Source organism: Coffea eugenioides, chromosome 4, assembly GCF_003713205.1.
Source record: "Coffea eugenioides isolate CCC68of chromosome 4, Ceug_1.0, whole genome shotgun sequence".
Classification (NCBI taxonomy): domain Eukaryota; kingdom Viridiplantae; phylum Streptophyta; class Magnoliopsida; order Gentianales; family Rubiaceae; genus Coffea; species Coffea eugenioides.
The window spans coordinates 3,027,244-3,050,679 of record NC_040038.1 but is presented as its reverse complement, the minus strand read 5'-3'; the positions used below and the strand labels follow the sequence as shown (position 1 = coordinate 3,050,679).

The 23,436-nt window shown below is 36.6% G+C and overlaps 3 protein-coding genes across 3 annotated transcripts; 2 read left to right on the top strand and 1 right to left on the bottom strand.

Moving 5' to 3' along the window:
• The first annotated feature begins 445 nt into the window (after positions 1-445).
• Positions 446-2,969, top strand: LOC113768405 (probable histone H2A variant 3). The gene is made up of 2 exons (XM_027312745.1): positions 446-699; positions 2,361-2,969. Exons 1-2 carry the CDS (start codon positions 601-603, stop codon positions 2,655-2,657), a joined length of 396 nt encoding a protein of 131 aa, XP_027168546.1. The 5' UTR covers positions 446-600; the 3' UTR covers positions 2,658-2,969.
• A 2,074-nt stretch (positions 2,970-5,043) lies between these two features.
• On the bottom strand, positions 5,044-10,114 carry LOC113768367. Its single transcript, XM_027312697.1, has 7 exons — positions 9,353-10,114; positions 8,462-8,769; positions 7,613-8,293; positions 7,366-7,494; positions 7,042-7,245; positions 6,232-6,432; positions 5,044-5,526 (listed from the first exon to the last, which is right to left on the bottom strand). Exons 1-7 carry the CDS (start codon positions 9,624-9,626, stop codon positions 5,404-5,406), a joined length of 1,920 nt encoding a protein of 639 aa, XP_027168498.1. The 5' UTR covers positions 9,627-10,114; the 3' UTR covers positions 5,044-5,403.
• A 10,664-nt stretch (positions 10,115-20,778) lies between these two features.
• Positions 20,779-22,305, top strand: LOC113767689 (caffeoylshikimate esterase). Its single transcript, XM_027311863.1, is given in 3 exon segments — positions 20,779-21,379; positions 21,771-22,035; positions 22,038-22,305. Coding segments are annotated over 3 exon segments (957 nt in total). The 5' UTR covers positions 20,779-20,857; the 3' UTR covers positions 22,208-22,305.
• The last annotated feature ends 1,131 nt before the right edge of the window (positions 22,306-23,436 follow it).

Sequence of the window (23,436 nt, the reverse complement as noted above, 5' to 3'; positions counted from 1 at the left end):
CAATTTCTCTGCCGATCAATAAGAGTAATATAATAATATTTCTTGGCCAAAAAAAAAAAAAAAAAAAGACATATTATAATCCTTACCCATTCTTTTGATGTAAAATTCAAAAGGCTAAAATGCTAGTAGTATTAGTTAGTTAGAGAATCAAAACAAAAGTATGAGATGGTTAAAAGTTGGAGGGCCGAATGGGCTGTTTGCTGTCATTGAAACTCCATCTTGACGTGGCGACTAATACCCCAAAAAGCAACATACTTTGATGTTAAGTTGATAACGTGGCCCACGATGATTAGTTGATACTTTGGCCGCCTCTGGATTTATCTATACACCCAAAAAAAAAATCCACGTAGGATTGAAATCCCTTGCAAGTAATTCTTGCAAAAGCATAAGGGTAGTTGCGTAATAATACAAATCTTCCAGAAATAAAATAATTATCATCGTTGCACGTCGACCCCGATCCAAAGTCGCCACTCGGAATTTCTCCTCCTTCGCTTAGCTCTGCAATTGCTCCCAATCATCAATTAACCGCGCCTCGAAGCTTAAAAATTCTGTCAAAAATCAGAATCGGTTGTTTCTTAGAAGCTAAACTAGGGTTTTAAAATGTCGGGGAAAGGAGCAAAGGGTTTGATAACGGGGAAATTGAACAAGGATAAGGACAAGAAGAAGCCTGTCTCTCGTTCCTCTCGCGCTGGTCTCCAGGTCCTCACCCCCTTCTTCGCTCTTGACTTTACCCCATATAAAAGTATTTGTTGACGTTTTTTAATCCAGATGAGTTTTCTGTGCTAGGGTTTGAAAAGTCCGATCATTTGCTTCTTTTTTTTTTTTTACCCTTTTAATTGGATATTGCAACTTTAAATTTGTGCTATGATCGGTTTTAGCTCCATAGTTTCCTACTTTATAATCAGAAATTACATTCATACCTTCGTCTTTTCATCATTAGCTAAGTAGAAAGTAGGAGGATTCGCTTTTTTAGGATTGTCAGTGTAATATTTGCTGCCTTTAGAGACCATTTGATGTGGCAAGTGTGTCGCGGTCAATGAGTTTAAGATTCGACAAGATGGTAGCAGTCAACATCTGTAATCGTTAATCTATGGTTGATGGTTATAGCTATCATGTTCTTCTAAAAATAAGTAAAGGTTTAGAGGACGGACTATCTTCACATTCTAGCTCTTGTTTGTGTACTTTCTCTGTAGTGTTAGTGTATCTTTTTTGCCTTTGGAAAATTAGATAATAAGGTGGCCCTGTCAAGGGTAATAATAATACCTATTAATTCGTGAGTAATAATTCTGGCTTTCACATTTTTCGGTAGGTTGTGCAATGTGATTATTTTGGTTTGATTTATCTAAGGAGCTTTGAGGTGACTGGTTTGAAGTTCTTGATGCCTTACGGGATAAGTCATTCAATTTGGAATTGTCTATTGTGTTTTAGTTTTTGGTTTAATGTGGAAGCACATTGGGAGAATTATGATAGCGAATGGATTAGGATCATGACAATTGAAACCATCATTCACACTTGCTATCCAAACTTAGTGCATCAATGAGAGAAAGGCTCTCCAACTGTTGGTGTGTGCTAATTTTGAACCATTATCACTAGTTGGCGTTTTTCTACTGTTAACGGTCAAGAATGTAACAAGTTGGATAGCCATCATCCTTGTGGACATTATACTCAATTATGCAGAATCCGAATTTCAAAAAATTATTTTTGGAGGTATCTGTTAGTTAAAGTCTTACTTTGGATGTTTCCACAATTACCATGCTCAGTTTGGTTTGCCCTTCTCGAGGGTTAAAATAAATAGGCATATCAGCACCCCCTTTTCTTTAAACACATTGGTGAAAATGTAGCATGAGAAAAGTCAAGTGTTTTGGAGTTTGAATGGACAGTTAAAGGTGAAGGATACAATAGACAAATTTTTCTTTTCCTGCCTAAGACAGCCTTTTGTGGCCTTGATGGCTTATGTTTTTGAATGTGTTAGCAATATGCTTAAGGTATGGCTTGAACAATTTTCCCTTTGAAGTAACTCTCAGTTTGTATACTATGTCATAGTAGAACATGCTTTACATTGGTCAGCCGATGATATTTATCTGTACATACTGGTATCATGTATACCAAGGCATGCTAGATCTAGTTGTAGACCTACCATGATAATGGACTTGCAAGTGCATGGATTTCCAAAAGACTGCAAAAAAATTGTTACGACTGCAAGTGTTTTTTGGCTGTTTGTATTTGAGTCTATTATTTTATGGTCATAAATAGTTCCAGATCCTCGGCATTTTTATTGTCTTTCTTCCTGTTTGGTCTCATGGAAGAATTGCAGTGTGCGAGTCCTCTTATTTCTATTATTTTGAATGCAATAACTGCAGTTTCCTGTTGGTCGAGTTCATCGTCAACTTAAGACTCGAGTTGCTGCTAATGGAAGGGTTGGAGCTACAGCAGCAGTTTATACTGCAGCAATATTGGAGTATTTGACTGCAGAAGTTTTGGAGTTAGCAGGGAATGCAAGCAAGGATCTCAAGGTGAAGCGTATTACGCCGAGGCATTTACAGCTTGCAATCCGCGGAGATGAAGAACTTGATACCCTTATCAAAGGAACAATTGCTGGTGGTGGAGTTATCCCCCACATCCACAAGTCCCTGATCAACAAGTCCTCCAAGGAGTAGTTTTTCAGTTTGCTTTGCCATTTGACTTTTAGTTTTAAAAACCATGCTTGTCATGAGAGGCTACAATCTTCTCCCCCTGCATGACACAATAGAAAGCTGAGACTTGCAATTTAATTTCTCTGTTTTTGGTTTTTGGTTGATGAATCTTGGAACTTTTAGATTTACTTTAGATGACAAATTGCTATACAGGAATTAGTCTTGCTATCAAAGAAGTTTACGCTAATGTCCTGGTTCACTAGTTAATCCGTTTGTAGCACTTATGTTTCTGATGCTTGCTAGCAAGCTTGTAGCACAGGTGCTGGTTTTGGCTTTGATCTCTTTGCTCTCTGCTGTCCGGCTAATAGAAATTGAGGGGCTTATACTTGATGAAACCAATATGGGGTGTCTTTAAATTGTTGTGTGTGAATCCTTTTTTCTCTCCCTGATAACAAACCGTACGCTTCAATCCCCAAATCTCCAACAAACCCCTTTCCTGCTCTACCCTCCATCTAAATGGGAGAAGAACAAAGCGTTAGGGCGTAGAGTGGTCGGATGCTTGAAAGTTTTAGCATCTAGTTTAGGGACCAAAGCATTAATGACAAGCAAAATATATCTAGGGACAATGAAATTAGGGATAATTGCAGAAACCTCCTCTGATAATTTCACTCAGCTCCTCCGAGGTTTCAATAATTACATAGACCTCTCTTAGTTCAATTAAATGACTAAAATGTCCTCTACTTAATTCATAAAGGGATATTTAAAACCGAAAAATATTTCTTATTATTCTACTTGTCATTTTTTAATCTCAAAATATAATTTCTATCAATTTTCTAATTTTCATCTCTTTCTCCTTCCCTCCATCTCTCTCACACTCCTCGCTTTTCTCCTATAACTGTTTTTTTCTTTCGCCAAATACTGCACTCCATTGTTACCAATCACACCACCATCAATTTTTTACCATTTCTAAAATTTATCTGTACTTTTTTGTCTTTCTGTCTCTTTCTTACTATAAAAATTATAGACCCTTTATTTTTGTAAAAAAAAATTTTACTCTTTACAAATGTTAGCCAATTCAAGTTACCAAATTAACAAGGTGCAGACAGTGGATTTTATTGTTAAACTAGGGGAAGATGAAAAAGGTGGCAGCAATATAGGGAAAAAATGAAATTGAGAGTTGGAAGATAAAGAAGTGACTATTATGTTTGTTAAACAAAAAAAATCTAGCAATTAAAAAACTAATTGATTCTCTCTTTTATTTGCCTATTGATTGTGGTTTTACTATGAAAGTAGAATTTTGGCTCTATTTCTAAGAGTACTAGAGCAATGATGAATTATGCTCTTATGGACATAAAAGCATTTTTTGGTTTAGTATTGGTAGTGATGGTAGTGAGTTGCATTAGGCAAGAATTAGCAAGTAATGAATTTTGAGATGAGTTGGATTCATTAGACTTTGTGTGCTTCAATGACTATGCCACGAACAAGAAGTTAAAGATTAAACCTTGTTTTGTTTTGTCTTGTTCTCTAGAAGAAGGGTATTTTAGAATATTTGTGAAAAAATATAAGTTATTGGGTCTATATTGTTACATAAACCTTAGAAGCGAGGAAGGTAGGTGTAATTTTTGAAACTTGAGGAGAGCTCTCTATAATTGCTGAAAACCTCAAGGGAGGTTTCTGAAATTATCCCATGAAATTAGGGCAGTTAAAGCAGGTAGAACAGTTTCCAGAGAAGGGCTATAGTGAAATGGAAGGATAAATATTAAATTGGGCGGCCAAAAGTGGTGCTTTTGACCAACTAAAAACGAATATTATGGTATTGTTATTTAATCGTGGAAAATTTTTCGCTCTCTTCTTGGCTGGAAATTGTTTATTTTCTGCGTGATTGTTGTTTATTTGTGCAGCTCCATTAGTGTCTCCAAAGAAAGAATCTTGCACGATGTCTGTTCTTCAACAACTCCAGTCACTTTATTTAACGTACTGGATTCATGAATCCAACATTTAAGTCCATTTTGATTCACCTCGTCCTTTTAGGCCATTCATTGCTTGTTTCACGTCAACAAAGATTCATTTACCAGAAACACATGAAATAAACTTGCTCAAAAATGAATAAGCCGAAAATAATGCCAAACTAACTGAATGCTTATATGTTAGCCATTTACTTGCCTACCAAACACTCTTTGTTAGCATTGACGTTAGGTATCGAGTAAGAGTCTACACCCATAATACAAAGATAGGCATCGCTGAGAGAGAGGAGGGAGATAAGAATATCACTAATATAAAGAGTAAGAGTCTGAATTTTTCAAAAATAAAAAAATTACAAGACCTCACTTGTTCACCACCTTGCCCAAAACATAAAAGCTACACGGGGGAGGGAGAAAGAACTTTCTGAAGACTAAATTGCATTCAAGTCTTTCTAACAAAACTAAATTGCATTAAATTTCATCTAAAGACATGTACAAAGATTGGTTTTACTTCACTGTTCAACAAGCTTACACAAGGATAATTAGCCCTTACCAATCAGAAAAAGGTCGAGACGAAGAGAGAGTATACAAGTTTGAGAAAGCTCCAAAACCAAAAGAATCAGGGTAGCGCCAAACTAATATGAAAAATTGCCCAAAAGGAGAGATGCGCTTATACTCTTCCTTTTGAAGCAGAAACATAACCTAAGATAGAGGCGGCCGAAAGAGAAAAAATTTTAAGAGGAGAAAGGAAAAAGAGGAAGCCAAAAAAACACTAGCTATTTGCACGTCAAAAGAATAATCAAAGCACTCTATTGACTCTGCAAATCCGGATTTAATATAAGCCTGCTTATGAAGGGTGATATAGCTGCTAGTAATGCCTTGGGACACTCCTCATGCGGAAGATGGCCACAACCAGATATTGCAACCAGTCTCTGCATAATAACAAAAATCATGTACAATTACATTAGTCAACTTAAGCTGAAAATTTCCCATTTTCCAAAACTTTCAACACTGGTCACCTTGCTGTACAGATGTACTTAAAAACTAGCGAGAGTTTACATAGAACTATTATAGTTCTAATGTAATTCCCACTAGAAGTTGGTAAAGGCTGAAGTAAACCACTCCTATACTAATTTAGCAGACCAAACCTAATAAAAGCCTTATCCCTCAGAGTAGAGGCTCTGCCACAATAATCATCTTGTACCATTACCAGTTCCCAGAGATTGTGTTGTATTGCATCCCGACTTCTTCATTCTCAATTATTTTCACCCTTATTGTCCAAGGGCAAGTTTCTAGTTTAACCAGAAATTGCATTAGTTCACATGGTAAATGCTCGCGTAAACCACAGTAGACCAAAGCTAACATAAGCCTTCTCCACCAGAATAGAGTTTCTGCTAGATTATGGATTATTCACCAGACATCAAGTTTAACTTCTTCATCCAGTATTTTTTTCGCCCATATAGTCCCTATGGCAAGTTTTTGTTTAACCACCCTGGTATCTAGTAATCTATTGTTGTCCAACAATACTGACATCAAGAATGTCATCTTGGTGAAATCCAAGGCTATAGCTCAAAAGAATACAGATAAAGCAACCTACGAAGAAATGAGGGAAAAAGGAAAAGCAGAAAGGAACTTACAGAATTCACAAATTTTGAAGCCATAGCCTGAACAGATTTTAGAGGCACAAGGGCATCTTCGGCTCCCGCAATAACCAAAACTGGCAGTTGTTCAACAGATTTAAGCAGAGATTCTGCATGTTGTGGCGATAAGAATGTTTCAAAAGATAACTTTCCTATCTCATGAAGAGCTTCATCCCAACCTTCTACGCATAATGGGGCCTGATTCAACCAAAAAAGTGCACATTAAAATAGATCATTAATTTAAGCATAATTATCAGCCCAAATGTCTCAAGGCCATAGTGAAACTTGGGGAGACTAAAAAGCCAAAGCAATGGAAATGCTCCACCTTCAGGACATTGTTAAGAATAGAATTCATCAATGATCATCTCATGCCTCCTCAGATGTGTAAAAGTAAACAAATCAAATAAAACTTAATCAACTTGAAGATTACGTACAAAATTAGATGACACTTCCCAATTGGCAATGAAAAACTTCTTAACCCAACAGATGACTGTGACGACAACTATCTTATGTGTGAGTATGGGGAATGCACAAATCCAAAGCAGCAGACATTGTAAAGCTAAACAAGATATTCACAACATGGCATATCTTCATTATGGAAAAAAATAAAATAAAATAAATCTACCAATAAATAGAAGAGAAAATTAAGGATGTTAGATCCTAATAATAAATGCCAGTTTTAAAACTGCATATACATTGTAGTTAAATTAACTACAATGTTCTGTTTACAAGATATGCATCAATAACTAACAATTTTTATCGCATTACCGACACTGAGAATCAATGATGAGAAATGAAGTTAAGTACCTTGTATAGGCTCAAGACTTCAGTTGTTAGCTTGGTAGCATCATACCATGCTCGCCGATTTACTACTTGAGTGATTTCAGTTCGCAGTAGAGGACGAACCAAATGCTTTTTCCCAAGGGAAGTCCTAAGTAATATTCTAGCAAAGCCAGGGACCATCTCTTTAGACAAGCTTACACTCAGTAGTACAACACCTTTGATTTCAACCTGCATGATGAAGTTCCTGTTAACTACAATAAATACTGATGAAAAAACAGATAAAATTGCCAGAAATAAGAGTTATTTAAAAAAAAAAAAAGTGACATTATGATTCAGATGCTGACTAACACTAGTGGGATTGTCTGACGACTGGATTCTTTCCGCAGCCTTCAGTGCAAGTAGCCCTCCATCATCATGACCAACAAGTACAACTGAAGCAAACCTCATCTCCGCACAAAAAGAAAGCAGCAAGTCAACCTGAAAAGACGAAAGCCTAAAAGCTCAACTACAGCAATAAGATGCAAACTTAAAGAACCAGAAACAAACTTGCACTATTCTTTTTGTTCTCTATCTTTACAAAGAGCAAAGGAATTTCCTGAGTATCAAGCTTGTACGGATTAGGCAACTGATTTTCTTCCCAATCCTTGCACCGTGGCCTTGATGTTAATCCCCAACCAGGTCTGTCAAAAGCAGTGACTGGACAACCAAGTTGCCGAGCCATTACATCCATCACATTTCTCCACGAAAAAACACCACCACCAAAACCATGTATTAAAACAATCCCAAACTGTCCATATGCTTCCAAATCTGGTTCTAAGACTGGAGATCCCAATTTACTGCCCTCATCATCATCAACAGTGTCATCAAGGCTGAGGATAGGCATGTCTTCAGACAAAACTGGGGAGGTAGGAGACCCATCTAAGAGAGGAGTGGAGAGTGAGGAGGTACTGAATTGATTACTGAAGCTCCTGCGAAGATGATACTGATCTTTGGGTAAAACTTTGAATGGTTGTTTGCCAAGAAAGCTGGTAGAAGACAAGGAACGAGCAGGTGAACCAGGCGTGCTAAGCTTGTAATGAAGGATAAGCCCTTGGCAAGACATGAACAAGCTGTCAATATCAGCAAGTAATCTAACTGGAACATCCCCTTGATCGCGAGCTAATAATCCAGGTTTTCGCTTCATTTCACTGCCGCTTCGTAGTGTTCTGCCGGCAGATGGAGTGGGTGATCGTGGAACTTTCTGATAACCAGAGAAAACAATTTTGCAAGAAAGAACCTGTCAAGCAAGTAAATGATCAGCTTTAGACCATGCTAAAATCCTACATTTCCAGTTCAATAATCAACAGCTACTGTGAAGGTTCAGATATGTGTCAAAGTATATTACTGAAGGAAAATGACCAGAAAAATCTATGGGGACTAAATATGCAACAATTTCATGACTTACAGCTTCTGCATCAACTCGGTGAAACAAGAGTTTCCTCCTTGCTCTGCAACTAGTTCTATAGGCAATAACAGTATGGCCAAGAGCAAACACCACAGATGAGAGAAACAACACAGGCATACCCCATGACTTCTTTAAATGGAGCTTCTGCCTTGTTAGAGAAGATGATGCTTCAGCCTCAAGTTGCGAATTGACAGTAAAAATACAAGCCTTTACAGATAAAAGAAGAACTGAAGCAACAGAACATAATGTGACAGTTCCAAGATACGGCCCATGTGAAAGAGCAGGCCCATCACACATTGAATACACACCTGTTTCAATAGAAACAAAACCACAGAATTAAAACCATTTCAGGAACCTGCAAACGTATGAAGCACACGAGCATCAACTCGCAATTGAGCAGAGCAGCGGAAGACTTCAAAATCAAATGTGCAGTTGAATAAATACACATTCCCATATACTATTAAAAACTCTATTAACACAAATTATCACACGATCAGGTTGACTCCAGTAACTTTTATTATTTCACAGAAGAAACTTCAAACACAATTTTTCCAACCAAAGAAAAAACACAATTTTTTCAAAATTCTATCTTTTTTTTATGCTACTCAATATTCCAACTAATGAACTTCCGGTTATCAGTATGCATTATATGCTTCAGTGAAACTATCATTTAACTAAATAAGCCTACTAATTCGATTACAAAGCTGTTTTAGAAGGAAAAAGAAAATAAAGAAAACCAGACGCAGATTTCTTTACAACTATAAAAAAGCAGATAAATAAACAGGAACACAAATAAAAAATGCAATCAATAAATCAATTAACTGACAAATTAAACGGAAAAAAACTCGGAGGGGGGAGTGAGAGAGAGAGAGAATTGGGGCCGGGAATTACAGATGATGATGAGAGATCTGATGATGGAGACCAAAGGAATATCCATTAATGAACTCCTGAAACCGTATCTCCGCAAATGCTCTCTAAAACTGTAACACGTTACACAGGTGAAGCTCTGAATCAAAAAACAGGGCACCAGCACGTCCGCTATAGCCACCAGCACCGCCGCCGATTGCACTACCAGCGACGCCATCATCAGCAGCATGAAATACCCCGTCCTAAGCACCCTCCGCACTTTCTCCATCCCACCTTTACCCCCTGACGACCACCCCATCCTCCCCTCCGACCAAAAAGTACCAATAATTCTCCAATATCCAAAATAATAGTACAAATGCAAATTTTCCTTCGTTTCTTCCTCAATCTAACGAAACTGCCCTGCGGCGAGATGAGGACAGAGATCGGAAGTGGCGTTGAGAAACCCTAAGAGCTGTTGTAACTAAGAAAGCCGCGACTGGAGACGGCGGAGAAAATGCCATCTCACGGCGGCGAAAAGTTAGACTGCCCGTGGAGATAAGAGACGACGACGTCGTCCTTTGGGCTTTCAGGCTTTTCTCAAGGAATGAATGGTTTCCTTAATTTTGGTTTGGAAGATTAAAATTTGGCAATCAAATTTAATTTTTTTAGTCAATAATGTGGCTCCTCTCTGTAAAGTAATTTCCTATCAGGTTGATTGATTCAAACACAGATAGGGATTAGGTTTTTTATTTTTTTTTTTAAAATTTCACGGTTCAGTGCGTGAGTGTGTGTGTGTGTGTGGGAGATGTTGTCGAAGGAGAAGGAGAAGGAGACGACGTGAGACGCAGGATGGCAAGTGGGGACCCCCTCTGATTTCTGTTACGTATTTTTGAACTGAGGCTGCTTTGTTTTCATCGTTGTTAATTCTATCATATTTCCCCCCCTTCTCCTGATCATGCGATTAACTACACTTGGCTCCCTTAAGATTGTTGAAATTACAAAACATCCCACAAGACTTCTATAATTACTACAGTCTCCTATACCCTCAACTCCGCAAGGTTTAGAGGAAGCTTTAAAAAGCAATTCCTAGAAGTGTGTGATTATGCATTTTATCCTTTTTCTTTTTGTGAACGTACTACACTTTTAGACTTGTGCCAAACAAAATATTTCGTGTCTTAGTTGGAGATCTTTCACAGAAAATGATAGATATATCTTGAAATGAAAATAAACAATCAATAATTACTTATATACCTTGAGATGAGATGAAAATAAAATGTGAATTTTATGAATTTGTTTGTTGTTTGGCTCGTAAGATTAATCTGGATGCAAGTAGACTAAATGTCTGTTACTTTCAAACCAAACGTATTCAAAACTCTCAAGTTCTGAGAGACTTCGCGTCTCTTGGTACTTGAAAGTGAAATTTTAAGGCATATATCTTCTTACATGGCTAATTCAATTTGATTTATTATCTTAACACTCCCTCGATTAGGCAATCTTATGTATCATAAATAAGGTCGATTTGCATATTCACCACACAGATCAATGCATGTTTGTCAATTTTGATGCGAAATTTCACAATAGCTTATATACTACTAATCATTTACCTTTTTGTAATATAGATTTAGTGAAATTTCCGTCAGCATGATATTTAGAATTGTGATTGAAATTCTATACGTAGTTAATTCTGGAATTACCATTTTGAGAGTCTAATAATGAAATGCGAAAGAAACTAAATAGGAGTTCATTATAATTAAGACAAATCTGGCGGGGGATAGTGCAAATTAAGTTAATATGAATTAGTAGTAAGTCACCAGGATGATTAATTAATTGACGTAATCGGGATTAATGAGAGAGGAGTTGATTTTGTATGCACAAGTGGGCCTTAGGCATTAACTGGCAGCCTCTTTTTTTTTGTTTTTTTTTTAAACCAACAATTTTTACACTAAAATTATTTCTATTTATCCTTTAATCTATATAAGTGAGGCCCAATTAAACCAGGGGAGTTATAATAAGTGATTCCTGTCATTAGATCACTAAGGACGTACTACTGCAGGTTTTTTGAATTTATTAGAAACCGCATATTAGTGGTAATTGGCTGTTGTTTGAATTGGAAGCCTCTTGGATATACTCTTGGAGTATTGAAGTGCTGCCCCCGTCATTTCTCGGAGTGTCTTTTTGTGCATCCCAAAGTGGTTAAGGCCAAAGGGCGCCTGCAACCTCATTTTTTTAAATTTTTTTTCTCGTTATTTTGCCCCAATAAAGTTGGGTATTTTTGCAGGGAAATGTGTGGTAAATTGAGATTTTATTTTTGGTGCGTGTTTGTTGAACGGGAATATTAAACAAATTTTTTGCACTTTTCCTCACTTTCCAGTCATTTGTGTCCTGCGAAATTTGCAGGATTTTGAGGAAAAATAATTATTAGACACACAAAACCTTTAATAATTGTCGATAATTATTACTAACCTTTTATTTCTCTCAATTTTTTGCGATAATCAAACACGTTTCGGAAAAAGATTTTCCTTCTCCCTTGCCTAGCTTTCTCACACTTCACTTTCTCATGTGAATTTCCTTCTATTCAAACATATACTAGTATTAAATTATTATCTGGGAAAATATATCTCTCTGTACTATAAATAAATCTTATGATTACTTTGTTATAGTTCTAATCACTTTTTAATCATATTATTTTTAAAAATCCCAAATAATTATTCTAGTCGTGGACTTGTAAGTAGGGTCCTGGGTGTGGCGTGTGCCTTTGCCCTTAAAAGTTGAAATAGGTGGTACTAGTCAAGTGCTCACAAAATCCAAACAATTAGGATGACTCAAGCAACTCGAGTTCAAAAATATTCAGCTCGTAAGTTCACGAAATGACTTGATTATATATATTTATTTTTTATTTTTATTTTAATGATAACATTATATATGTATATTCCTGATATTTTATTAGTTATTAAATAAATTATTATTTTATAAATAAATTGACTCAATTCGACTCGTTTGCACTTCTAAAAACAAGGGAAGAAGCATGTGACGAAACATTCGGTTATTTTGAGGAGTGAGATATGTTACATTTGGATTGACATGGTCTAATGTCTACGTCTACGTAGTTAAGCATACGCGTATTAAGGTTATCAACGAACGTTATAAAAGTTGAAAAGGTTTGTATATGACATTATTAATGTATATTAGACTACAATAACCTAACAAATACTGCAATGTTGTCTTTTTTTTTTCTTTTCGAATAGTCATCTATCCAATCACACTGAAATACCATCGCCCTTGACATTACTTCATTATTGATTATTGTTTTGGGAGATGCATCCTTATGTAGCAAATCCACCAACGAAAGACTCGTCGATTTTTATTATTATTTTTTAACAGATTAGGGATTCTGTCATTACCCAATAGCGACAATATGGTACAGAATAGATAATAATACAATTAATGTAAACAACAATGTAATAAATATATACATTAGTATAATAAGGTGAAAAAGTATAATTTCATTTTTTGACATATTAAAATTTGTATCGTGCATCTAAACTTCACCATCCAACTTGAATACATCTTATCCACACATTCACTTCTTCTTCTTTTTTTACGGTAATGATAATATTTATATAATATAATATATTATGTTTTACATGAAAAAGAGTTTAAAGAAATTGTAGTATAAGATACTAGTAGATATATAGATATAATTAAATAAAAGAGGTACTTTGGCTCAATTTATATAGTTTATTTTGAATTTTATTTACTGTAAATAGAGTCTGAACCCTCGACTTACAATTCAAAGAACGAATTAATCCCTTTTTGGCTCACTGCTTCATCCTCACTTCGTCCTACTTTTCAAAAGGAGATTTAGTCCCCTTTTTTTTATTGCGACCGAGCGATTCATCCTCACCTTCACTTGCACCTGCTGTCACAGTGCTACTGTGAGAGTAAAGCCCCCGATCCTGATCCCTCTTCTAACTTTGATCGGAGAATGTAACAAGATCACTGATGATAGGACCTAAGCCTAAGATAGTTAGACCAGGTCCCATGCCGTTTACAGTCTTCGAAAAATGTAGGCAAGGCTCCAAACTCCAAGCGCAACTCCAGCAGCTTCAAAGCCTGCGCTGCCAAGTGCCGAAGCTTAATTCAATTCAAGAATGTTAGCGGCGGGGGCAGTCAAGGAATAAAAAAATTGCTACGCAAGGATGACTGGGCAACGTGGGCGGCAAATTTTTGGAAAATTCAAAGTAGCGCCGTCCGAGGTCCGGGCCCCGGGACGGATTATTAGAACGTGACCGTTACCTGAATATGGGCTCCATCGCGTGAAAATTCCGCGGGATCTGATTTTGTAAGATCCTTGGTCGGGCCTGGGGGACCAGAAATCAAAAAAATTTTCAGGATGGGTCACGTCTACACCGGGTCCCACTCTGCTTCCAGCCTGGCCCCTTTACGTGCCACGTGTCAAATGTTGAACAGCCTGTCTCCTTGCCTTGCTGGAAAAGTCATTTAACTTGACCAAATGATTCTATTTTTAAATTTTTTTTTATAAATATACTGTAACTATTTAAAATATGTGATGTAAAACAATAATTAAAAGACAGGTTTATGGAAGATGTAATAAATTTTTTTTTGTCGGTAAAAAATTACAATCCAAACAAGGCCATAGTTATTGTGGAGCGGAAATAATAATTTTGAAATAACTATTAAATATGCCCAGTAGTTATTCACAGACCAACTACTCGGGTGGTGGGGGAGGAGGGGCAACGTTCTCGTGATTTTGAAGTGGCAAATGGAGTTCAATTGCCAGGAGGAGTTCTTTTTCATATGAAGACCTTTTGATAATTCTGGAATAAATGAACTTCATGTTCACAGCTTAATAAATAGGAGTATTTGCGTTCAAATGATAAATTGTGTGGAGTATAATCTAAGTGCACTAATAGATATCCAACTAAAAAAAATTCCTTCATTCTATATGTATTTTTCCTTTTGTCACTGTATGTGATATTTTTGGGAACTCAGTAGTGACCTGGAAATGCTTTAATCTCCTGATTTTGGGGTTTGCGGTTGTTAATAATTTGTTGATTCTCTTCATTGAGACAAAGGGTAGCATTACCTCGAAAGTGGATATAGACGGATGGTGCTTAAGATGAAAGGTAGGATTATGCTGTCAAATTATCCCTATATTCAAATCAAGGTCCCTCTTATTCTGGAAGTGACATCAGTCCTATCATCTCATCTAAGACAAATAAAAATGATGGTTGTGCAACTTGGTGCCCGCGTTACTTGTTCAAGAATCAAATCCAAAAGGAGAGATAGGAATTTGAAAATTATTCCTTAGCTGTCCACAAATTAATTAAAAAAGTTCAGATTAACGGCCCAGAAACAGGTAGGCCATAGCCGCACAATTGAAATTGAAGAGTTTCTATATAGTATTCATAAAAGGAAAATGAGGATTTTTTTTTTTTTTGTCAATCACCACTTTTTATTTATAGTATCCTATACTATCATAATCTGAGGAGAAGATCCAACTGAATCTAGGGGAACCGATGAAGACTGAACCTCCATCGGACCAGACGAGTGCACTAAGTCTTAAAAAGTCACTTAATGTGATAATTAGCCCTTATCTCCCACTCCACTAAGACTTAAATGACTTAGAGTCTGTTTGATAACATAAAAAAGTACTGAATCTGAATTTTTTCAAACATTCAGATGTTTTGAGTGTTTGATAAATGAAAATCTATTTGCTGAACTTGTTAAGCAGTGCTGAACCTGTGTATATTTTTTTCAGCACAAGAATCCTAACTAAATGCTTAATTCTGATAAGAATCAACAGAATTACTTCAACTACCTTATTTTATCTACCAAATCTACCCTTTTTTGTTAATTATATTCAAAATTCTTATCTAATTAAACAACATAATATTCTCTATCTAACGATTTTTAGTTTCTCTTTTCTCCCTTTTTAATGACTTTCACATCTTCTCCATACTTCTCATATAATATATTTCATCTTTTATATTAATTTGATTTAAAAATAAATATTGTCATTTTCATACCTAATAATTTTAAACTAATTAAATCATAAATTCTATTTCTTTTTTGAATGAAATGATATAAGGGTAAAATTGTCAAATTAAACTTATTAAGCATTCAGTTATAAATATTTATCAAACAGCATAAATAGGTTTAGCATTAAAATTCAAACATTCATATATTTTTTTCCGTGCTTAAAATTTAGCAAATTAATTATTTGAGTATTCAGATTTCAGAATTCAGACTTCAGAATTCAGATTCAGTTTTATCAAACGGAACCTTAGTGGTGGTCACTAGCTGGCCTTGGCTGGTAGTTAAAATGAGGAAAAGTTACGATGACAAAATTGTTGACATAAAGGCATAGATTGGACAGTCATGAAAATGGTGTCATACACCATCTTTTTGCCTCAAAGGGCAGATGCCGGAGGGCCCTCCAGTCCTCGTTGAAGGGACGCTTCGATGGGATTGCCCCTACAGCAGTTGGAATGTCTGCAGAAAAATCGCTTTACATATCGCTCTTGGGGTTATATATGCTCCAGTCGTGAATCTCTGAGAAAAAAGGGGTACCATACCACAAAAGAAAAAAACCAGCCTTTACTTCAACCAAGGAGGAAAAGGAAAGTTCCCTCTCTCTTTTCTTTTTGGGTTCTCTCTCTCTCTCTTTTTTTTGGGTTTTTTTTTTTTTTTTGATTGCGACAAAGAAAGTACTAGTAAAAGAATGATGGAGCAATAGAGTTTAAAACAAATAATTAGCATTCTACACAAATTATGACTCACTTGATTTCCACATTAGCTTTGATTATTGGATTGACTATACGGTCATTTCAGTTGCTAAAATTCTTGCTGAAGGCCAAGTTCGTGGTTCCCATAAATGTAATAATTGCATCTTTTGCTTAAGTGCCCACTGACTCTTCTTTAATGCTCCATTTTTTTTTCCTTCCTCAGTCAAAAATGAACAATTTTTTCGTCCAACTGAACTGAAGAATCTAAAAGGAAAAGATATGTACTGGAATTTGAATAATTCATCTGCTCTTGTGGGTGATGGAGCTTTGCACACTGCATAATTGTTGTGTTTCTTTTCCATTTTAGTTTAAAAACTAAATAAATAAAAGTTTGTTCCTAAAAGAAAAATACTTAAAACTTTTTAAAATCCCTTTTCCATGCAGAAGAAAGAAAATTCAAAACATTGAAACTTGCTTGCAACTTGCTTTGTGTATATTATTGGATACAGAATTCCCTGCAGGCTGCAGCCACCAACTGGTGAAAAGGACAGTACACTTGACACTTAAAAAAGTGACAAGGACATTGCAGGAAAAAATACTACCCAGCAGCAGCAGTCACGCCAAGAATAAAGTGTTGATGATGGTCATTTGCACATCTAGATAGATTGTGATGAATGAAATTTAGCTGTGACCAGCGGCCATGCCATTATTATACTAGTAACTTTAAAGCCTGTCGCTGGCTTATCGGCTTGGTTTTCATAGTTAAATTGTCCCTCAACTCCTCTAATAGACTTATTCAAAACTGTAAGTTGTACCCCATCATGTCCTCGTCATGTTCATTGCTGAATGAGCTTTGCATATTTGGACCATCAACCCTCATTTTTAATCACTCGATTGTTCTGAGGGAAATCATAAAGTTGACTATGTCTGCTTAAACATGATGGAGTACTGTATATATATTTGCATACAACATTTTGTTATTGTCCTTTTGAGGTTCTTGACTCATCAAGCACGATGAATGCTCAAAACTCTGTCACTTTACCTGTTAGTGGTATATGGAAACAAAGATTGAAAAAGTGGAATAGAAGACTTTTCACTTATAAACAGAATCTAACATATTTAGATTGACTTATTTATAGATGTGAAGCTCGGAATTTGAAACCTCTTAATTCCGGAGTTGCAACTCAATTGGTTCCATCACTCTACTCTACGAAGAGTTCTTTCTGTGGTTTAAAGAGAGATTCCAAGCCAAGTCTGGTAAGGGAGAAAGGAAGTAAAAGGAAGGGTTTGAAGTGCTCAATGGCTGGCTCAATGTATACCATGTCCTAGGCGACCGAGTATGTGAAAGTATGTGAGAAGGTTAACAGGCCTTTTGAAAATGGTGGATCAAAACGTGAAAGAAGGATAAGCAGACGATAATATGGGGCTGAAGCCGAAGCCTTAAAAGCCCCAGGAGTGCTTTCTCGGCTAAAACATGTGTTGATGGTTTATCTGTATGGCCTTTCCGCTTGGGTATTGGCCTTTCCGCTTGGGTATTGCTGGCCGTCTTACATGATCGCATGTTGGTATCAGTCTATCATGGTAGAAAGAGACCCCTTTTTTGTGGGCTTACCTCTTGTGCATTGAGAAATGGTGGGCTTACCTCCATGGACTATCATAATTAGAGTCCAAGTTTTTAAAATCGAATCAATCTCGAGTAGTGCGTTACTTAATTTCGATTTGATTTGATTGCACTAGTATTGATAGGTTTGGATCGAATCAACGGGTTCGATTGTGAATTGACTTTCTTTTCGAAGTAGTTTGTAGTATAAAATCGCTTTGATAAAAATCAGTCAAATCCATAAAAAACTGACTAAACCAATGACCCGATTTGACTAGTTGACCTGGTTCTCAAACATTTTTTTCTTCTTTTCTCCAAATATAATTTGAGTTACCTAAATTATAACACTTTTATTTATTAATACGAACAAGACAATGTCACCCATTTAGTGTAAATATTAAAATCACTTGCTTTTCTAAATGATTTATAAATCAAGATGTTTTTCATCTCTATGATCTCATTCATTTAGCATCAGTGATTCCAACTTGCATTAATTCGTTTTAATTTAGTTTTTCAAGTAGTTTTGGAGAATGGACGTATTTTAACCATGAATTTATATTTTATATATATAATTATTAGGTGTATATTTGATTACAAGTCTAATACTTTTGGTACATTTTTTATGAAACTTATAATAATATAAAATAATTAAACGTCATGCTAACGTCAACGCATTTTTTAGAACGATCCGACCAGTTGACTCCCTACCTGATAGTTTAGTCGAGTCATTATCCGATCCGAATTTAACAACATTGGATTGCACCCCTAAAATTATTGGTGTTAGATTGTTCTTCTCTTTCTTTTTATTTGTTGGCCTTGTCGTTATTATTGGATCATCATCAATGCTTAATGTCACCTTACACAATTACAGATGAGATTCGATAATTGGAAATGATGAGATCATAGCAACTCCCCTGCACGTCCCCGCCTAATTTTGGGATGGTCTCTCTTTCCCCAAAGCTACCACAACAAGAAGATCAGATGGATTGACAGCATTGGTTACCGGTCCCAGCTAATGCTTTCTCCTAATTTTTTGTTCAAGTTATTGCGTCAAGCAAATGACAAGAATAGCAGAGTGGTCAACTGTAGTTGAGCAATTGGACTGGGCCTCATTCAAATGCTGTGCTTACACTTACAGTTGTCAATTAGCAAAAAGGGCCTCAAATTTTGTTCCAGTAGGCCCCTTCAATTTGTCCATAATATAAGCCACGAAATAAGAACATATTTGGAGTTTAAATAGTATTCTATTTTTACCCCTACATTTTTAGTATAGGCATTTTTCACAAGTTCGGATAGGGTATCAGTGCTTTAAATCTGTAGATGTCAAGAGGGGTCTAATTCACATATAATCATAATTCAAAGATGTCTTGAAAGTTATAATCATCAGGCATGTGCTTTTTGCAACCGAATAGCAAATTCATTTTCCGACATCTTGATGCTGTTTTCGAGCATCACGAAATAATTAAGGGTCAGCCAACAAAATGGTTCAAAAAGAGGGAAGAAAGAAAAAGAAGAAGAATCAAGGTAAAAGTTTGTGCCAACAGGTAAAAGGTAAATTAAAATAACTCAAACTAAATAAAGAGAATAAAGATGAGAGTTGAACCGGATTCAGAGAAGGATCACAGGCATTACCGGTTTACCTTATTCGAGTAAATAAGGAGCATTAGCATACGTTAGTGAAGGACCTTGGGTTAAAGCAATAATGATTCCACGTAAACCCGAAGGTGATGACCTGAATAGACCTCGACCGGTCTATTAATAAACCCAAATGCATCTCAACTGTTGGGTGCATTTAATAAAACTGGAGTAAGAAATCTGAAATCATTGAATTGTTAAATATTAAATCTAATATATTTGAGTGTATATTACATTTAGTGATAAAGTGAATAACTTATCATTTAATTTTGAGAGCAAGTTTTGCCTAAGAAATTCAGTGTCACTTAATTAATTTAGATGTTCAATTTTTAATCATCAAACGGTATAAATGTGTTAAAATCTGAATTCATTAAATTTAAGTGATGAATTGAATTATCAAATAAGGCCGCAGTCTTTTCTTGTGTCTTGCCGGACACAAACACTGTTGTCCCATTTTTGCCTAAAAAATTTGTACCATGGTAATTCGTTTTTAATTAGCCAGCCAAAAGTTAGATTCCAATTTATGACTTGCAAAAAAAAAAGAAAAGCGGTTATCAGTCTCAGTCAAAAAGGGCGAGAAAGGCATTGCTGTCGCGACAGATACATCACAGGATTCGCACGCTCTTTACTTTTTTTTTTTTCTTTTGACCAAACCAACGTAAATATTATTGTACAACTAATCTATTGGCTTGATCCTACGTTACGTTAACAATTCATCAGAATCGGTTAAAAAAAGATATCAATTGCGGTTGTTGGGCAGCCCTGAACCCCGAGCCGCCCACCTTAAATTCACTAACATCCAAATCCCACCAACTCCAAAACAGTCCATTTATCCCAACCCATTCAGACTGCCCGACCCAAACATGGCGCAACTTTTCTTCACCAAGTACGTGGTAGGCCCTACGTCAAGCCAGCCCACCAACTCCCACACGTCAACCTCTCCCAATCCACGGCACCCCCACTCTTCCGCAAGAATCCCTTTCAGGATTGCCTGATGTAGAAGTAGAACCCTTCTTAATTAGTATAGTGGAGTAGTATTTCCCATAAAACAAAAAGAAAAAGTCATCTTATATATATATTGTATACTTTCACAATGTATGTAATAATTGAAAAAAAATATTATTCATGCTCCAATTTTTATTAATCACACTCTCGCTATCATTTTTATCACATAATTTTTATTTATTAAATTATATTATAAATTATAAAATAAAATAATGAGAGTGTAACTAACAGAAAATGGAGTGTGAATAATATTTTTGTAATTGAAATTCATCTCAATTTTTTTTTTTTGGGGTCTAAGGGAAGGAATCAGTTTAATTCACAATTAAGTGACATATATGGTAGTATATACAAGTTTAATCCGATAAATATTACTTATAGTATATGGAAAAAGAAAGAAAGAAAGAAAGAAAAAAATGTATTTCCACGTTACGCCCCTGACGGATATATATATATATATCCCAAAGCCACCTAAATTGGCCACCCCTCTCCATCCATATGTACCAACTTTATTGTTGAACAGCTCTCCTTTGTCCCTCCTAAGTTTTCCTACCCACCGCAGAAATGCCATCAGAACCACCCCCAAACTTCTGGGGCGACATGCCGGAGGAGGAATACTACGCCTCCCAGGGCGTCCGCAACACCAAGTCCTACTTCGACACCCCAAACGGAAAACTCTTTACACAGTCATTTCTTCCACTGGACCCTCAAGAACCCATCAAGGGTACGGTGTACATGAGCCACGGTTACGGCTCCGACACCGGCTGGCTCTTCCAGAAGATATGCATGAGCTATACCACCTGGGGATACGCCGTCTTCGCCGCCGACCTCCTTTGTCATGGCCGGTCGGAGGGCATCCCGTGCTACCTCGGCGATATGCAGAAGATCGCCGGTGCGTCGTTGTATTTTTTCAAGAGCATGAGGAACAGTGAAGAGTACAAGCATTTGCCGGCCTTTCTGTTTGGGGAGTCAATGGGTGGACTGGCTACTTTGCTCATGTACTTCCAATCTGAGCCTGACACCTGGACTGGAGTGATCTTTTCGGCCCCACTTTTTGTCATCCCCGAGCCTATGCAGCCGTCCAGGGTAGTCTACTCTTCTCACATCCTCCATTTTTATTTTTTATTTTTTTTTGGGCGGGCAATGTTACTCTGACGGGATAATGGAAGATGAGGCAATTAGTAGTACTATTTGGTTACAACTTTCTAGGCCTTTAAAAGGAATGTTTTATTTATAAATTCAATTGTTTTTTTTCATTCAAAAAAAAAAAAGAGGTTTGAATTTTGTTTTATGTCAAATTTTAGCATTAAATTTGGAAAGAATCTAATATTGCTAAACATTTGCTAATACATGCATAGTATTTGGTTTGGTGGGAAGTAGGGAACATGGTCGGTGCTTGCCACTTTATTTTGTAAAATTTGCAAATATTTTCTTTCTCTTTCTTCTTACCAAACATTAATGTTATTATGTATTGAAGGTGCGGCTATTCGTGTATGGATTGTTATTTGGCATGGCGGATACGTGGGCAGCAATGCCAGACAATAAGATGGTGGGAAAGGCTATAAGAGACCCTGAGAAGTTGAAGATCATCGCCGGAAATCCAAGAAGATATACAGGTCCGCCCAGGGTTGGGACCATGAGGGAGCTCGTGAGGCAAACTGAGTACGTACAGAACAATTTCCACAAGGTGACGGTGCCATTTTTGACCGTTCATGGGACTTCTGATGGGGTCACTTGCCAAAATGTTGTAGCAGTCAAGATAAAACCTTGAAGTTATACGATGGGATGTACCATTCGTTGATTCAAGGGGAGCCCGACGAGAGTGCAAACCTTGTGTTGGCTGACATGAGGGCTTGGATTGATGAGAGGGCTCAGAAGTACGGTCCAAAAGCAAAATGTAATGGATACTCGTAGGGGTTCTCAAAAAAAAAATATATATATATATGATTGTTGAAAAACTTTATATTGATTAATACAAGTGGGAGGGGCGTAGAGGCATTATTATGGCTGAATCGAAAGTGTTCTTCTATTTGTACGAAAAAGTTATGCTGGTGCTCTGGGACAAAGCGAAACACACCAGATACTGTATTAAATTGTCTTCAATTGGAAGCGATGGTTTTTCTGTTTGATTATATCAGAAATATTCGATTGCTTGCGGTACAGGCTTGCAAACTTTCCGACAATTTGGTAGCGAGCTGTTTATTTTGTGAAGACTGTCTCCAACTCCAATTAGTCTTGGACAGTGGTGGTAGGTAAAGTTGGTGGAAAGTTATTCCAAAGGCCTACCTATCGCAGAGTTGGGACGCACTATTTTATCACAAGAATCAGTCAATCACCAATTTTATTCCCCAAAAACAAGCGACGTCCATCTCAAGTTTCAAATAACATCAACCTTTTTTTTCTTTTTTGAAGAAAAAAAAAAAAAAGAGACACCAACTTTTGTTTTCTTTTGTTTTTCATTTCGGAGCATTAGATGTCAACTTCACTCACCAACTTCCGATTTTGACGTCTGAAAGCACAAAATCTTCTTTGAGGTTTTTCACCATCCACTCCGACGGAGGGCCACCAAAGGTAATCTCATCGATTCGGCTGTCTAATTTTAGCCAAGGCATTAGCTTCCCCGAAAGGGATGCAGAGTTATATAAGAACAAAATCAAGCAAGCAACCGTTTAAACATTTCACTTGGTACTGATTTTAAAAACCATATGAAAGCTGTCCACAAATCGATTACAAATGTCAGATTTTGCCAGGGTGGTTCAAGTCCAGGGATGTTATCATGACAATCATCTTTGTGCTGGCATAACTTTCACATTGCTTTGGAGACCTGACCCCCACAAGGATATTATGATATGTAGAGGGATTGGAACAAAACACACTCGACTAGAATCTGCAATTGATTCATTCATTTAATGAATGATTCATACTGTGCTCAAAGAAGAAGGCATTGCTATTAGTGACGGTTAAATCTGTGTCTCTTGTAATGGATTAATAGGCACGGCCAGCTATCAACAGTATGCCGTACCAGCCTGTGCCACTTCAAGATACAAACAGTGCAGACTTTAAGCATCTAGTGAGACTCCAGAGATCACAACTAGGGGACGGGGCAGATTTTCTTACCATCTATAGCTCCTTCGTCAATATTT

Coding starts and splice junctions, on each gene's coding strand:
- LOC113768405 (XM_027312745.1), top strand. CDS start 601: ATGTCGGGGAAAGGAGCAAAGGGTTTGATAACGGGGAAATTGAACAAG. Junction 700..2,360: donor CCTCTCGCGCTGGTCTCCAG/GTCCTCACCCCC, acceptor CAATAACTGCAG/TTTCCTGTTGGTCGAGTTCA.
- LOC113768367 (XM_027312697.1), bottom strand. CDS start 9,626: ATGGGGTGGTCGTCAGGGGGTAAAGGTGGGATGGAGAAAGTGCGGAGG. Junction 6,433..7,041: donor AAGTCTTGAGCCTATACAAG/GTACTTAACTTC, acceptor TGGTTGAATCAG/GCCCCATTATGCGTAGAAGG. Junction 5,527..6,231: donor CTTCAAAATTTGTGAATTCT/GTAAGTTCCTTT, acceptor GTTATTATGCAG/AGACTGGTTGCAATATCTGG.